Source organism: Aulonocara stuartgranti, assembly GCF_965226115.1.
Source record: "Aulonocara stuartgranti genome assembly, chromosome: 9".
Lineage (NCBI taxonomy): Eukaryota > Metazoa > Chordata > Actinopteri > Cichliformes > Cichlidae > Aulonocara > Aulonocara stuartgranti.
In genome coordinates, this window is record NC_138960.1 from 20,428,280 (window position 1) to 20,446,909 (window position 18,630).

The 18,630-nt window shown below is 38.0% G+C and overlaps 1 protein-coding gene across 2 annotated transcripts in view; it reads right to left on the reverse strand.

Annotated features, from left to right (window-relative positions):
• Window positions 1-8,707: 8,707 nt before the first annotated feature.
• LOC309714922 (uncharacterized protein) overlaps window positions 8,708-18,630 on the reverse strand; it is a 34,088-nt gene continuing 24,165 nt past the window's right edge. The window contains exons 3-5 of one of the 2 annotated variants that reach the window (XR_014279091.1): window positions 9,153-9,372; window positions 8,926-9,075; window positions 8,708-8,844 (exon numbers count right to left, since the gene is read on the reverse strand). Coding sequence is in view for 1 of the 2 variants with exons in the window: in XM_082547653.1 (XP_082403779.1) it covers window positions 9,166-9,372 (207 nt within the window). In the remaining variant the exon portion in view is untranslated. Of the gene's footprint in view, window positions 9,076-9,152; window positions 9,373-18,630 lie in introns of both variants that reach the window. The other variant, XM_082547653.1, reaches the window with a different exon arrangement.

The window sequence follows — 18,630 nt, forward strand, 5'->3', positions numbered from 1 at the left end:
AGACTTCTTCAGTTACTTACTTCATTCAAAGGCATGTTCCATCATCAGCAGTGTGTGATGGAGGCAGATCTTTATGTGTGTGCATGTGTCTATTCATATAGTTCTGCCATACAGCATTGTGCAAAAATCTTGACCACACCTCTATTTTTCAGACTTTTGTAATATTTTAAAGTAGTACACCAGTAGTTCTCCAGGTTTTCTGAAGGTGTTTTAAAGTTCTTCTCTTGACGCTGGCTACTTTTTCACCCATTTTCATCCAGTCCCTGTACCAGACTATTTTCAGAGAAAAATGTAAAATGTAAAGGTTTCTTTTTGTGTGTGTGTGGGGGGGGGGGGGGGGGGGCTGTGTGTGCCTGTGAATCATTCAGAAGGCACTTAATTTAAGGGATGAACCAGATTATATCTACACAGGACAAACAGCTTAGCAAAGAGCCCTTTTAAATTATGTCATTTGGCACTTTGTTCCTGATGCAAAACACATAATTTGTTCCAATGTCCTTAGTTGAATCTATGAAAAAGCAAAACTATCATCTGTAGAATGTATACACCATGTTTGACAGAAAAATAAAACTACTTTTCCACCAATGAGGTGACTTCCAAAAACGTATTAGCAGAATGCTGGCATATCTCAGAAGAGTGTGCCATGTGCCCTTAAAAAATTTGAGGAAACTGGACAAGTGGAGGACAAAAGAAGACGTGGAAGGTGTAAAAAAAACTATCTACAGCAAAAATGGGGAGAAAAAAATCCAAAGATCTAACATGGACCTAGGAAATGCATGTGGGCCTTCATTTGATTCATCTACTGTTCACTAGAGTCTCATCAGAAAGGGTCTCATTAAAGGATGACTGGCAAGAAGTTATTCTTAAGGAAGGGAAACAGGCAGAAAAGGCTGAGGTATGTCAAATTACAAAGAACTGGATTGAAAATCAGTGACAATGGGTCTTATGGTTTGATGAATACAAGTGTAAATTATATGTATTTTTACTCAAAATGTTGATAATATATATACAGGAGGTTGGGAGAGGGAGTTAGTGTTTAACAGTGAGTGTTTACAGCTATCTGTAAAACACAGTGGAGGTTCTGTCATGTTTTAGTGAAGTCTGATTGGCAACAGCTTTATTTTTCGGTATGACAATGATCCCAGACACACTGCCAACGCAGTAAAAGCACACCAGAATAGAAAAACGTGCATTATTCTATATTTTTGAAAATTAAACATTAATTGAAATCTGAATAGCTAGTAGTAGTCATACTTCCTAGAGGAGCAAATAACCTATATGAAACACTTTCAATATCTAAAAGACAAAAAGACGTAAATTATGATCTGAATGTTATTCCAGATGTCTTTCCAGGCATAATTTTATAGAATTAAAGTGATCAAATGTAAGGTTTTTTTGTATCTATATTTGGGTTTTAGACTGTTGTAATTTCAGTCAGAAAATACTGGTGCTTGTTTGCGCTTTCAAAGGCTTGTAAAGGTCAGACTTTAACTTCTGAATTCAGTTTGTGGTACGCCACTCGTCTGTGTACGACACAGAGACTCACACCAGGCTCTTATCAGACTCTGTATGCAGAACTATAGCCAACAGTGTGAGGCATCCTCCCTCCTCAGAGATCAAACAGGATGTGCCTATTCCTCTATTCTTGCCTTCTGTCGGGAGGGCACAACATGCCTTTATCTACCCCCTCAGCAACCCAGACAAGCCGATGGGCTGTGTCTGTTGACAAATGCTTCACTTGTTATAGATAACAAAAACATGTAAACAGGAAATGGCCAACGGGCAAACCATAGAAATTCTTGAAATCTTGGATTCATTCTTAGTGTGATCGTAATGTGATTGGGTCAACAGGGAAACACTGCTTTACAACATATTTCCCAACGCAGTCGCCAATTACATGATCTGCCACTTGTTCAGAAATGCTCAGAGTCTCTGTCTGATGTTTATCAAAGAAAAATTCTTAAAATTAGCATCTTCCAAACAGATCTCGGGATGTGATGCATTTTTATGTTAGAGCATCGTGAACGGCATATCTCGAAGTTTGAACTGAACTGGAAAGACAACACTGATGTCACTTTTGGCTTTTCAGACTGTCACATTCGGCTCGTGTGAAATACGAGCCAGTGTGTTTTAAAGTCTATTTAAAACACACTGGGTATACCTATAACATATATGCTTCTTGATATTTCAGTGTTTTTGTTAACACTATGTATCAGATGGATGGAAAATGACATACAACTAAAATACAAGCCAGGATATCTTTTTAAGTAAGGTAAAGCTGTAAATTATCCTTCTTTAATATCATGAGCCTTTGGCTGTGAATAGGTGATATTTGTGCATCCAATAAAAATAAGAAGGGCTTCATTGATCAGGTAAATAAAGTCATATTTATGTCTGCAAACAAACCAGGATTTAGTTGCATGGATATTTTAGCCTCATGTGAGAAATGACAAGTACATATTATGGTGTAGAGCTGCTCTGGCCAAAACAAACTATACGTCTTAAATTAAAATGTTATATATATTTTTGGCCAACGCACATCTGCAGTATGCTTCATAGTAGTTTTGAAGTGGGTTTGAGCAATACAACCCTGTCCCCTCGAGTCTTACTGCAGCATTGAAACTCTGGGGTTTCAATGCTGGGAGTAAAATGTAAATAACATATTTTGTATTCCTACAGAAAATCCTTTGATAGCATTTACATCAAAACCTTTTTCTTTCTTTTTTTTCCATGTCACTAGGCAATGCTTAGACGTGTCATTACACAAAAGGTGGCGGCAGCCGGGTCTAGTGCTCATTGTTGCCTGAGATCAGAGAAACCTGTGACATAATGACACTGCTACAGAGAAGGGCTTAGAACACCTGGTGTCTTTGATGGAGATGATGTGATTGCTGCTACTATAATGCAGGCAGCACAATGATGGCTGCTGAACACATTAACCTTCATTAGTGGGCTGACCAGGGCTTACCGGTATAAATGAAGTAATTACAGGTGACACGGTGGTGATTAATGGTAATCAATGGTTTTAATGTGAGGCATCTGTCAAATACATTTGAAGTTCTGAGCTGCTGTGTCCTTTTTGACTACATAATTTTCCATCCCAGAAATATTCCTGCTACATATTTACGACGTGAAACAGCAAATCAAGCTTTTTATTCAGGCTGATAATCAAGTAAGGAACAACAACAGTGAAAGATGTGTGTTGGGAACAAAATTAAAATAAAGCATTTGCATACACCCCCTTGTCATATCTGGTCCTTCCACAAGACGCTGCAATAATAGTGAGAAAACCAGAACAACCAAACAACCTGCTTGAGAAAGCACTTGGTGACAGTGGGAAGGAAAAACTTCCTTTTAACAGGAAGAAACCTCCAACTTCAAGGAGGGGCAACCCTTTTTAAATAATATTATTTTTGCTGGTATTGATTCGTGCAAAGTTTGAAGCTCTTTTATAACATCTGAATTTATGTGTACACAACTCAAACGTCCTCTTCTTTTCAAGCATAGAGTTAAAAATGCATGGAGGACTTTCACACAGTCTGTTTTGATTGTAGTGTTCCTCGAGATTCTAGCCAATTTAAATGGCTAATAAATGTCGTCTGAATTTTCATCAGAATACTGAATAAATGTTTTTAAATGGGAATGATTTTAATGAAACTTTTCAAAAAAATATTTTATAAAACCTGCACAAAACACCCGACAGGCAAAAATGGCGAGTGATTCATGAATGCATTGAAGAATTTAACTGTCAGAGATCCAGATGATTCTAGTGTTGGTTAGGAGAAAAAATGTAAGGAAGGACAGAAGTAAAGAAAGTGAATACTGGACCTATATCACTCCAAATTATTATTTTTTTCCTGAATCTGTCATCAACAGTAGTTCTGTGTGGAGTTTGCATGTTCTACCAGTGTCTCCATGTGTTATCTCCAGGTTTCCTCCCACAGAAATGGTAACTTTAAACTGTTGTAGATGTGATTTCTCTTTAAATCATTATTTATGCAGATTGAGGATCAAAGACTCATTTACAGAGTAATCTGCTTCAGTCAAACCATATTTAAATTACAACAATAAAAGAAACAATAAAATGGCTAAATCAAAAACAGCCAAGTTCCCAGTGGTGATTTTACAAGGTGTGTAAGGATTGTAAGCATAAAAGCTTGTTTGTCCTCTGTGTTGGCCCTGGGATAGACTGTAGACCTGTCCTGGATGTATACCAATAAGTCAGGCTTCTGGTTCAGAAAAAAGACCCAACACGTGTGTTTGGTTTAACATTTATTGACATGACAACTAAAAAAACAATGGTCTTACCTCCCAACTTCGGATTCCATATATTGTCATTACTATAGAGCAGGGGTCCCCAATCCCAGGTCCACGAGGGCTGGTGTCCCTGCAGGTTTTAGATGTGCCCTTGATCCATCACAGCTGATTTAAATGGATAAATGACCTCCTCAACAAGTCCTGCAGTTCTCCAGAGGCCTGGTAATGAACTAATCATGTGATTCAGGTGTGTTGACCCAGGGTGAGATCTAAAACCTGCAGGGACACCGGCCCTCGTGGACTGGGATTGTAGACCCCTGCTATAGAGTTTCCACCTTCTCTTTTACATAAACTATGTTTACTGAAATATCTGATACTATCTATCTTTTTGGGAGGTCATTCTCTACCTGAGTACATTTCCAATGAGCATTGTCCTAGCAAAATTGTGTTCTAATCAAAAATGTATTTGGCAAGAGAGATTATAGTAAGCCTGCAATAATTTTTTTCCTAGTAATCCTGCTGTCTGGGCATTTTAATTTTCTCTCTACTTTAATTGTCTCTGAATTTATTCTCGACACATAAAACATAATGATGTACAGTTAAAATTCTGCCCTCGCTGCAGAAAGAATGCAGTTATTGTCATATCATATTCAGATATGCAGGCAAAATGCTTGCGACTCGATTTTCCATGTGATGCAATAGCGGTGAAACATCGCCAGTCATGGTCGTAGTGGGTGGTTGACAGTTATGTCCATTTTGAAGTATGGCACCATTAAGAACAAAAGCTCCACTCTGCCAGAAGAGACATGACAACAGTATCGCCACAAATCTGACTGGAGCACACATCTTTCCAATGTCATCTCTGACCTCTATATCTCTTAGCTCAAGACAGATGCATTTTCATGCCTGGCTTCAGGCGCTAATAGTCAATTGATTCATTCACAATATGGCCCAGAGCAGCCAGGTCTCTGATTATTTATTTTCCCCCTGAAAACACTCTCCCCTCTCTCTCTCTTCTATCTTATTAAAATGTAATGGCAAACAAAACCCCAGTCTCTCTCTATCTGATGGTGCAGAGAAAAACAATTTTAAGGGATTCGTGACGGTTTATAACCCATGGCTCCAAGAGAAGAAAACACTCAGAGGTCTTTGATGAGATAGACCTCTAAATCAATCACTACCGCAAGAAGATTCCTCAGATTGATGTCGGTGCTGATTGACAGACTTCAGATTCTCAGTGGCTGTCAAACAAGCTAACCTTGACCACCTGCTTAGGCAGTCTAGACTCTGCACCCTACTGAGAGCAAGGTACTGAGGGTAGTGTGAAACATACGGTTTAGAGCTACAGTATTTATTTATTTTTTTAAATGTAGGGAGAAACAAGAAGTTAGAGTTATTATAGTATATACTCTAACTTTTACCAACCATTAATTGTGGTGTGGACAAACTTCTGTGCAATGTAAGACCATTTGAAAAGACTATTTATATCTCTGTCACAAGTTTCTGCCAAGGTCATTTTGGTCTTTTCCTTGGAATGTTACTTATATAATCAACTGGCATGTGATCTGAAAATCTAAAATGCATGGCTTTTCCAGACTACGTCTGCAGCTGGTGGTGCGGTTTAGCGTCATTATATTTAGGTGGGGAGGGGGTGATAATAGTTGACCACATTGGTAGGGGCACACCCTGGCAGTACTGAAATAACAGAGGGAAACCTGCCCCATACATTGAACGAGCACAATGTAGGGTGGAGTTATTTAATGTAATTGAAAACTTAAATTGTTCAGACAGAAAAAATTGGAATAGACTTTCATTGGCTTGAAAGTCCCGGGAGATGCATTGAGTCTGGTTATTTAGCCTCAGATGCAGTTAATGCTACAAGGAGAATTCACACAAAATTGCCACCACTGCAACCACCAAGTTGATGTCTAGCATGTAGAGAAGACCAAGGAACGATTCAGTGGAACCCTATTAGGAGGAAATATGTATACATCTGAGCCTGCATGTACCCTTTTGATGCTGTGGGGGAAATATAAAAGTACATCAATGCACCCTGGAAAGAGAATAATTCAAAGAAACCACTGGAAGCTCAAAATTACCATGACATTCATGTCCATGATGAGTGTATGCAATACCACTACCACAAATGTAGCTATAGCAACATGGTAGTTTAAAATTAGCATATATTAAATGCCTCAGTTTTACCACTTATTTCAATTCTAATTTCAGCAGTATCAGAGCTAACCCCAATATAGATTTGATCAAAAACTACTTTAATAATACTTCTTAATTACTGTAAAATATTCACACTGCTTTGCAGTTTCTCATGTAAAATCAAACCGTTATATCCATCTCTCTGCTAATGGCACTAGATAGAAAGCTATGACAGGTAATATGATATACCATCAACCTATACTTCATTTTATAGAAAACTACTTGGAGGTTTAGTAAGTACAAATTACAGCATGTTGAGCTTTATTTAAAAAGAGGGAACAAAAGTAAGTAAGTAAAATCACACGGTCAGTAAAGTTTCACTGAGCACCTTAAAACTTGCTCTAAACATCATGGAAAAGAATTACCTTTGTATCTTGTCTATCCAGCAATCACTCTGAAGTAAGAACGACAACATTATGGTGTCATTAAAGGAAACATTAGAATGCTACCAAAGACACTTTGCATATCATTAAGGTCTGTGCAGATGTGTGTTCAAAGTTTAATAGCAAAGTAATTGTGAAGGAAAAGCAGCCTAGACCAAAGTGGTGGCTGGCGAATCCCTGGAGAAACGTTTACTTACTTGACTAAGGATTATTACATACTGCTTAATTGAAATGAATGAATTAAACATGCAGTGTAGTCTATCTAAATGTGAGCATCATTAATGACGTTTACTCACTAACTGTGCTCTGGGGTTCAGAGTATATCTGGCTGTTTTTGATTACTTTTGATTTTACCTTTATATTTCACCTTTAAAAACGATTTACCTTGCATTGTTTGGTATCATTCTTTTAAGCACAATCTCCCATGTCTGAATTCAAAGTTATTTTTCCATTTAGACATTCTGTATTAAAACAGTTTATCTAAAATCACACAAAAAAAAACATTAAATCTAAGTAGGAAAATATTTTTTTTTACTGTAAAAACCACAAAAATATAAATTGTACATTTTAAAAACTTCCACTCAGAAACAGCTTTTACATTGCAGTCTGTCTTTGGTAGCTGTTGGACTAGCAACTGTGACATTCAGTAAGGCCCAAAATAAATGACTACACTACACAATCACTACACAAGACAGCACAACACACTAACTATACACTCCAAACATGCTACATGTCACAAGTCTCTCACATCTCAAAACACACTATTGCTATTGCTCTCCATGATTGTTCAACATTGTGCATTTTTCCACTAATAGGAAAGAGGTGTCATGTTTTTGTTGGGGTTTTTGTGAGCACTTTCCGTACTAAACGGCAGCAGTTGGGTTCCATCTGCTGCAACCCAACTGGTTGCAGCAGATGGACGCTCCCTTCATTAAAAAACATTGCATATATATTTTTTTTTATCATACCCCTGGTTTTACCTGTCCTACTGACACAATTTAAAAAGTGGTATATAGTTTGAAGTCTATATTTCCAACACAAGTTGAAATGGAGACTCATTGTGGCTGCATCTTGTTTCTATGTCATCTTAAATCGGTCATGTGATTTGCCTCGACTCCAGTCGTTTTCACACCTTGGCTCATGTGATGAGGCACATAAGTGTAACCACCCTCTTATGGGACAACTTCCACTAGGGCTAAAATACCCGGGACTCTCCACCATTTGGTCTTAGAACTGCTTCTCGGATGAGACGTAAAACATCTTAAAGAAACTTAAACAAGTCCAGTCACCTTTCTTTCCAAGCTCCTTAGATTAACATGACCCAAGAAGCTTTAAATTTAGTACAAATTTGAGGAACTTCTGGGGGGGCAGTTTAGACAAGAAGCATGATGAATGAAAAACTCATGAAATCAAAACCAGAAGGGTACATTAACAATCGACCAAATTATTAATGGAAAAAATAACCCCAAATTTTATCCCTAATCAATAATCAGTTTTTGTTCAAACCGTTGTTGCCATCAAATGCAGAACATTTTAAAATGAGCTTCTTGTCTTTTATCCTGTCTTCCTTCTCTCACCCCAACTGGTTGCAGCAGATGGACGCTCCCTCCTGAGCCTGGTTTGGTTGTTTTGGTTTTTCTCTTATGTATCTTTGTAGGGTCTACCTTACAATATAAAGCACCTCGAGGCTGTTGTTGTGATTTGGCGCAGTATAAATAAAACTGAACTGAGTTGAACTCCAATCATCCCTAAGGAAATTATCGGTAAATTAATAGTTTTTAATACATATGTTGTGTCAAGAACCGAAGTTCAACACACAAGCTGGACCCAGGAGCAGAACACACACACAGCGGTACGAGAGAAAAAATAAACTTTATTATAACTGAGAGTGTCCCGGGAGAGTAGAAGGGAGAAAACGCACGGAACCAGAGAAACCGAGGGACCGGGAGAAGAATCGCGCAGGAAACGCCGAGAGCGGGACCGTGGGAGGCTGAAACAGAAAAAGAAAAAAGGATTATTGGGGTGCGGGTAAACCGGCAGCATACGAGGGGAGGTAGTGTACGCGTCTTACGATGATAGCGGGGCCAAGGGAACCGGAGGGAGGGGTGAGGGTCCGTGGGGAGAAGCTCCAGAAAGGGCGAGGCGGCTGGGGTTGATCGTGATCCAAATTCTGGACAGGCAGGTGGACAGGCTGGTGACTCAAAACACGCCGAGCAGTGATCTGGGTATACAAGGCAGAGTTAGTACTAGTTCACACGGATAGGATTGCCTAAGGACTTTCCCGTAGGTGTGCGTTACCGCTGAAGGACGATTACGGACTGGCGTGGAGCAGCAGGCTGGGCAGGATTAAATGGTTCACCTGGTGATCGCCTGGGATGGGATGCAGGTGTGGAGTCAGCGGCCACGCCCACGGGAGTGGGCATCCCATCAGCACCTCAGACGCCGGGCCGCGGACCATGACATGTTGGGGCCCAGGGCAAAACTTCACAGCCCTCCAGCTGGCACCAAATATTGTGTCCTGTACAACAACAGGTAAAACATTGCTTTACTTAAACACTTTTACTATAGTAAAATTTCATCTAGAAATAAAAAAAAATACTGAGATTTTTTTTTTTTTTATCCTAAACATAATTTAGAAATTTATTTTTTGGTTATTTTATCTAACCTTCATGCCACTAAATGGATTAAAGACCATTTGTTAGATAAAGTTGACATTTTATTGCTGCGTTTTGAATTACAGGTTTCATATTTTATTACAATCTGCCGATTTCTGTGTGAGAATCTTGCCAAGCATGACTCCCATATGTTAAAGAAAAGTATGCCGCCTGTTCACCAGGAAAATAATAAACAAAAATAGATCCGAATTTCTACAAAGCATTAAATATTATGAAATGCAGATGGATTGTACTGGCAGCACATCAACACGTATTGGAGAAAATCCTTTTTCAGTCATTTATTTCTCTTCCAAGAGCAGTTTAGAATTCCTTTTTTCTTTTATTGCATTGATTATATTTTATATTTGAATTTTAATTAAACCTTTTAAATAAAATTTGCACCGTCAGTCCATATCTAACTGCCAATCTGTTTAGTATAATGGCAAATTCTGCTTTCTAATTACCCTTTGGGGCTGAACTTGACATTTTGCTTCATTGGATGCTCTTGCAACTGCCATGAGAAGGACAGGGCCACAGTAATGATTGTGTTCTAATAGGTCCAGGAGTGCATACGGGGTTTCTGTTTGTTCGTTTGTCTCCTTGTTTGTAACCCATTTCAGAAGAAAGGTTAACTACCATTCCATCCAATCAGAGATGTTTAAGTTGGCCAGACACACCAACAAAAAGAAAAGAAAGTATTGCTTCAATCCTAATTTCTCTCTCTTCTTTCTCTTTTACGTCTGTGGTGCGACATGATAAAAAGAAAGTACGCCCTCCTGCAATTTAAAAATGTGTCAGGATGTAATAAAAAAAAAATCCAGCCCTATTTAAGGAACCAGGGCTAACTAAGAGCTTTGAGAGCGTTCGCTCTCAGTCAGTTACTGGGGTAACAGATTCTGTGAACTTGCTCACTGACTGGTTTTCTTCAACAAACTCCTGGAGCAAATTGATTTGCAGAAGTTTACTTTTTTTGCAGACATTTAAATCCTAGTTAGACATTTGTTCTTTTTTAAAGTTAACAGGAGTGTTTTTAGAATGGAGACAATGATTACACCATGTATTATCTGATCAGACTCTATATCTTTGTAATTCTGTAACTTGTTGGATAGTAATGCAGCTGCCAGGCTTTCAGCCAGTTCCCTTGCACTGGAACCAGCAGTCACTATTTAAATTAAAGTTATCTGTAGAAATATTTAGACACATAACACATTGATCAATGAGCAATCATTTGTCGTGTTGTAATTGGTCTCACTGATGGAAAAATAGGCGTATGTCTATGGACTGTGGATGTCGGAGTACCCGGACAGGACTCACGCAAACACCGGAAGAACATGCTCCACAGAAAGGCTCCAGCCAAGTGGTGGATTGGACCTTCTTGCTGTGAGGCAACAGTGCTAATCACCACACCACCATGAAGACCTTGTATGTTTGTATGTCTGTTCACTAACTCCTAACTTATTCTAAAAACAGCCAGGAAATATCAGCATCTCTATGGGTTATGGAAGTCGTCATTGTAACATTATTATCTCATGCATGTATGATAACACAACAGTAATGTTAACAGTGCCTGTAATTGTTTTATTTGACTTATACTGTGCCATAAATATGTAGCGTGCAAAGAATAAGAAAAATAAACATCATTAATAATTTGTTATTTAGATGGCAAAAAAGTCTGTTTATAATCTCACTATATACAGTGATACATAATAAATGAACATACATGTCTGTGTTTGCATAAATGAGCAAAGTGAAAAGGCTCTGCAGGCCTGGCAAAAAACTGCCCGGAGGGTGGAAATGTTCAGAGCAGAGTTGTCTGCATAGTGCATATAAAAAAGCCACTTTAAAACACGCTTTCAAAAACCTGCATTCAAAACGTTGTGTGATTCAAACATTAAATGATGTCAAACCAACTTTTTTAAGGTGCAGTGTCTGAAAGTCAGAGCCTGAATAACAACCTATTTTCCACCGAAAATCACCTGATTTATTATCAGTGGGTCTACCTACTGACTCTGAACCCGATCAACCCAAGAGTTATAGATTCCACAATGGATCAGCAAACTTGGTCTGCGATTTGCATCATTTACCAGCTCATCCCGTCCATATCAGTTTTGAATCCATTCATGGTGGCATATTTTGTCCTTATTCAAAATATCTCATCTTTTTAAATTTATAAAGACACAGCAAAAGCTTTCTGACCAGCATATGGACAGATCTAAAAATATTTGCCTTTACTGAAACAGTTACTGTTTGTGAACTCTTACTATGAGTAGTAGCTCAGAAGACATCTCTGCTATGTCTGTGAAAAAGCCATTATCTATCAGTGAGGGCTGGTATTAGTTCAAATTATAAATGGTGAAAAACCGAAGCAGAGTTTTTCTTTAAATCTCATGAAGGATTTTTATCCAGTAATGGCTGAAACAATCAAATCGTCTATAGGAATGAGTTTGATACAGCCCATCAGTACAATAAATGTTTACCGAAATTATGGAAAAATGCGACTTGAGGGCAGATCTGCCTCTGGAGTCTTTTGCTATCCGGGTAGCCAATATGACAGGTCCATTAGTAAATGATGTGTAATCTGTTTCTCCTTATTTTTATCTCCAGTTGTTTTTTCAAATGTAAAATTAGGATTCCAGCTTCTAATGAAAACTGAAGCTGGCTATATATTGAAAAAAGACCATATAAAATAATTGTTGAAATACTTGCCAGAAAATTCTAATTTCTTGAAAATGGAAAAAAACAGAATAGCAAAATATTAATTTGCATATATGAATTTACATTAATAAATATTTTACATCAGTATTTTATTTTGTGTATGATAATTTCAGAGAGGTCCCAGCTAATTAAAATGACTCTTTTCGTCTCCTGCTGTTTCACTGTTTCATAAAGTTAAACTTTATGGCCCACACTGACACACATTCATATTCCTCCCTCCACTGGCTTTACCGGTTGCTGTGGTGAATCCTGGTGTTAGAGTTCCATCGATAATGGTTTTCCTTTGCCTCTCGCGCATGTTCTTAACTCTAGGTGAACTTATTAAGAGTTGGGAACTTGGAGATGTCACGTTTAATCAACCCAGAATTGATTCCAGGAAGCATGTTCAACATCTCCGAGTTTAAAATCTCGGAGATGTTGAACATGCTTCCTGGAATAGTGTCCAGCTCATAAACTTTGGTAGATACAACCACAGATGAACAACAACAACACACACCACAATGATCTTAAGCTACTGCTATTCGCTGCCACACATGATGTAAGATATATTAAGCTTCATTATTTATATTTTAACATATTTTAGTACTTAAGTTTTTAAGATTTAGTTTAGTATTTTTAGTAGTTTTTTTATAGTATTATACCTGTTGTTTGGTAAAATGTGACAATACCATAACCTAAGAATCTGTGTTTCATTCACATATCAAATAGTTGAACGACAATAAAGCTGAGTCTGAGTAGCTGCTACTTACTTTCTTAATTCACGGGTTAAATTAGTTATAAAGTCGTAAGACTGTAATGTAAGACATGATTCTTTCACAAGTGAGTGTCTAACAGGAGTGAGGATGTGAATCCCTGCAGGATATGTTTTATTACTGTAGCTGTGTGTTACAATGTTGCCATGCAGCATCTATTTATTTATTTATTTCACTCTCCAATTTTGCATGCCCATAGGAAATATTCTCACTATGTAGAAAACAGATATTTGTTCATAAACTGGGTACAACAGAAAATATGTTTGTGGTTTTAAAACGAAGGTGATACCAAATAACACCTAGAACTAATGAGTTGACCAAGTATACAAGAAGCCCTGGCCTGCAAAAGCACCAAACAAAAAGACTTATAATAAAAATGGCCACTCTGCTCTCCTAGCTAGAGAAACGTGGTTTTATGAGTCAACATTATATACAATTTTCTATATGGCAACCTTGGTATTCCACATTCTGCAGTGAAAGGTTCAAAGGAATATTCAGTGAACAATAAACTGGCTGCCAGTTCAGGGTTATCTATGGTTATCTTGGACTATTATGGTAAATGGCCTGCATTTGTATAGCGCTTTACTCAGTCCCTAAGGACCCCAAAGCACTTTACACTACATTCAGTCATTCACCCATTCACACACACATTCACAATATTATAGGTTGGGGTAGGCGATTCAACATAACAACAAAACAAATGTAAATAAAACCTGAAAAATGCAAGAAAAATTAAATTACTTGTAATCTAAACCTGAATGTAGAATTGGGTTTTTGTTGTCAGCCTGGCTGCCAGCGGCTGGAATTACTGCTCTCCCTTTGAGACATTCTGCCTCAGGCGAATTAACTCTGCAGGACAATGTTAAGGAATACAAGAAACACAGGTGTCCACCACTGTAGGCCCCCTTCTTCATATACAAATTGCGATAAAGCGGCCACAGTAAGAAGCACCTGTTGCTAAGACCAGTTTCCTGCCTTGCAGAGAGCTGACATAAAACTTCAGTCTTCTGTAATGGAAGTAAAATTACAAACACAAAGACCTGAATACACCTAGGGCTTATTGGGACACCCGCTTTCGAGCAGACGTTGTGCTGCCGGTGGCACTTTCTCTCCTAATCAATTATCTGAACCCCCAGGTGGCTAACAACTGGGGTAAAAATGTCCTCAGGCTCGTCTGAGTGAGTTTCCTAATTTACAAGAGAGAATTTAACACTAAGGGTAATTTATCGTGTACAGTAAAAGGAAGGGAAAAAAAAGAGGGCAGCAAGTAAAGGACAATAAAGCTGGCAATTTATCAAAGGTGGACCTGACTGCTCTGCCAGACCTCCTATTAATGTTAGCCCGAAGCTCAGTCCTGACGAGGATTTTGTTGGATATCAAGCCTTAAAATTGTTTAGTTTTTGCAACCCTGCAGAGGGTTATAATTACTATGGCACCATCACCATGGGAGGCAAATGGGATGTAGCTGAAGGTTAAACGTTTTTCCACATGGCTGTGCATCAGCTAACAACAAGAGATCATGACTGAAAATAACCCACATATGTAAATGATTAAAGATCAAGTTATTCACTGTCAACATACACAAATCCTAATAACGTCTTGTATGGTTGAGGGAACAGCTTCCCACTAAACTGAACAAAAGACTTTCGGGTTCTTTCAAATGGAAATATCAGTGTCTCTCTCTCGGGATTATTTCTTTCTCTGCACCCCTATTATACAATATCTATCTATCTAATTCCTAGTAGGTGGATTTAGGCAGCCCCATCCACTATAAGGACACTCACGTAATGATAAGTAAACATAATCTAAAACACCAAGATCAGCAAAGCCCTAATATACACAGTCTGGATGAAATAAAACCTGACAAATTGTTGTTCCAAGTTTTTGTGTTCATTAAAATATTCCATATCAGTGACTTTACCACCACTGGTACTGATACAAACTCACCCACTGAAAAATCAAAGCTTTTGCTTACTGACAGATTAAAACTTGCATGGCTAAAGCTCTGAATGCGACCAGCACACATGTTAGACATTGCAGAAATGCCCAGAATGTTTTCCTTTCATTGAAATGATCAAAACAAGCATTCAGGTAGTAACTTGTGCTGTGGGGGTGTATGTTAGAGTAAAGGTGGTGGAGGTGGAAACTGGTGTGGCAATGATTTCACAAAGCAGTAAGGTCCAGCAACTTAATTAAGTATAGACTTCAGCAAAGCCAGGAACCTTGAAAGGTACTTTTTTTATTATATGAGTGTGATGATTTCAAAGCTTTATTAAGCAAGGGCTCTATTGTATCAGCTGTTATGGTTCTTATTTTTATTATTATGTAAGTAAGTAAGTGCTTATAAATATAAAAATGTATCATGGGTATCCCAGTTGGAAATCCTAATGCCTTAGTGAGGCCAAAAATGCAGAAGACTGGAGGTAAACTAAAAAAACAAGCAATTTATTCAGGCTAACAACAAATGACAAAATTAAAAAGAGTCCAAAAATGTAAAATTAACTAAAATCCAAAAAAACATGAGCAGTCACAGCAGAAAACTGTGAACCAGACACTTTAGAGGACAGTTTATACACAGAGGACCGAGGAAGTAAGAGTAAAGGAAACTACCTATCAGAATAAAACAGGAAGTACCCCAAAGATACTAAAGATGAAGACACATTAAAGATTAAGAGCCACATTAAACAAGAAAATAAAGAGTTAAGGAAATGAATACAGACAGAGGGAGAACGAAGCCAGGAAAAAAAATCAAGACATGAATCAAAAAAATTACAAAACCAAAGCAAAAACACTAAAGCAACTCAAAAGTCTGAAACAAAAACCAGACATCATGACAACATTTTACACTTTTGTTTATCTTTATTATTATTATTATTAATTTATTTTGTTGTGCAGGTAGAAAACATTGTGTGTGGAGGAATAGTGGGATCACTAGTACTGCCAACTTGTTCTTTTACATTACTGGGAATATTGCGTAGCAGTGCAGTTACTATCATGAAATATCTCCAGTAGATTACTTACATTAAGAATATTTTTCATTATATTGCAAGTTTTCTGGAACAGTATGCAAATTAAGTGTCATATAATATAACAATAAACCCTAAATTCAGCTATTCAGATTTAAAATTGTTGCCAAAGAAAATACAAAAGCCAAAAAGAGACCAAATCCATTTTTTGCCTTCTATAAAGGCTCTGAATGAGTCTCTGAATGATATATGAAAAACCTTGTTCTATAAAAGCCTTCAGGACACAAAGTGATAAAGTTTTCTTATGTAAGTGTTACAAAAGAGGAGATTTGTGGACCAAACTATGAGTAAAAACTCAATTTGAGAAAACAGCCTTAAGAGTTCTAGCACGATAGAAGAAGACAAAAAGGACAAGACAAGAAGATTTTCTCTGTACTACATGAGATGCACAATTCCCCATTCACTTGGAAGTTATATTTAACCATGGTGCTGCACAAGTCAACCAGTGACAAAAAATGTCATGTGTTAAATTAAACACCCTTTTCAGGTTGTGTTAGAGACACTTGCTGAAAACGTTCACTTTGCAGCGGGTACACCTTCACCTTTCAGCCTGCAGGATACTGCTCCAGCATGTTGCTTGATAAGGAAGCATCTACATTTGGAGGCTGGAGGTGTTTTGGTGGCATAAATCAAATGAAGACAAGTTCAGTACTTTGCACCCCATGTACTGCCACAGTTTTAAGACTTTGTTTTTTTTGTTTGTTTGTTGTTGTTGTTTTTCATTGCTTACTGTTTGGCTTGGTTTAGGCAACCAAAAGCTTGTAGAGACACTTATACAAAGTTAACTTCTTTATTCTTCTGCCATTTGCAGCACATATCTCTGTTTTCTTCACCACTGTTAAGAGTTCTGTGTCAGAGACATTGCTAGCCTCGAATTTCTGGCTGCAGTGTCATGTCATCCATTTAAGTCACTAAAGGGCTTCTATTGAAGTCCACTGGACCATTCTTTATGTTTAAATATGATGCTAAAGGGGTACATAGTGTTTTCAAGCATGATTCCCCACCAAATGTGAAGAGTTCAGAGTGAGAGCGAGTTTGTTATACTGTGTAATTTGACTGAGAATGGTCTCCTGTTTGAGGAGCTCTTAATGAATGAGCAGCTGAAGGGATGGTTTTGCTGAGAGAGCTAATCCTTCACTACAGAGTAAGATACAGAAACACATGAACATGAGCTCAGCAAGGCAATGTGAAAGCTTCAGTAACATGAGAAGGAGCATCTGTGGTGAAGGAGTTGCGAATGTTAGAAAAATAGCAATAATTTGGTAATAGTAGAGAAAGCATGTAGAGGCTGTCTATTTATTTATATTTGGATAAAATGTTGACATATGAAGCATTATTAACGTGATGCAATAGTTTGAGGTAATACTAATTTTCTTTTCCTTTATAAAGTCCATGCTGATAAGTTTTAACTGACCAGGGACCCAGGTCAAGATTTTTTTGCATGGCGCTTAAAAGCCCCAAGAAGAACTAGGTCATTCATAATCAGCTGAGCTGGTGATGTTAAGCCAGTGTGTTTAGTTAATCAAACACAAGATAATTAGTTGAGCCAAGAAGGATTCATTAATATAAGACTATAAGCTAAGGTCACAGAGATGTGCACATTTAAACATAGGATGTAGAAGGTCATTCTAAAACGTTTACTGTGACAATGATGATTTAGTTCTTTTAACAGATGGAGGGTGGATGGATGGATTAATAGATAGCTGGGTGGACTTTATTGGATACACCTGCTTACATGCTCGTTAATCCAAATATCTAATCAGCCAGTCACACGGCACAAGTTCAATAAATTTAGACATATAAACATGCTTAATATGACCTGCTGAAGTTTAAAATTAGCATCAAAATGGGGAAAAGGTGACTTTAGTGTCTTTGAACATACTGTAGGAAGGTTGTTGGCTGGTCAGGTGAATTTCAGAAACTGCTGATCTAGGATTTAGAACTGGAATCTCTAGGATTTACAGAGAATGGCCTGGGAAGGAGAAAATGTCCTGTGAGTGTCAGTTCTCTTGGATGAAAATGCCTTGTTAATGCCAGAGGTCAGATGAGAGTGGTCAGACTGCTCTGAGCTCATAGGAAGACAACCGTTGCTCAAACGAACACTCAAGGTATGCAGATCAAGGTATGTAGAAGAGCGTTTTTGAACACACTACACTTCAAACCTTGACGCGGTTGGGCTAACAGCACGAGAAGAACACATCAGGTGCTGTTTTTGTCACCTACACCTACAACAAGATACTGAGGCTACAAATCACTTGGGCTCAGCAAAACTGGACAAAAAAGAAGATTGAACAACAATTCCTGGTCTGATGAGCTTCGATTTCTGCAGCAACATTCAGATGGTAGGGTAATAAAAAGCATGGATCCACTGGTCATGCTGGTGGTTTTGGTGTAATTGGGTGGGAAATATTTTCTTGGCCCATTTTTGGCACCAAATGAGCATTGTTTAAATACCACAGCCTACCTATAGTATTGGCGCTAACCATGTCCATCCTTTTATGAATACACTGTACCCATCTTCTGACAGCTAATCCCAGTAGGACAATAGACCATGTGACAAAGCTTAAATCAACTGAAATTTGAACATGAAGTGGGTCCACTGTATTCAAATACCCTCCACAGTAACCAA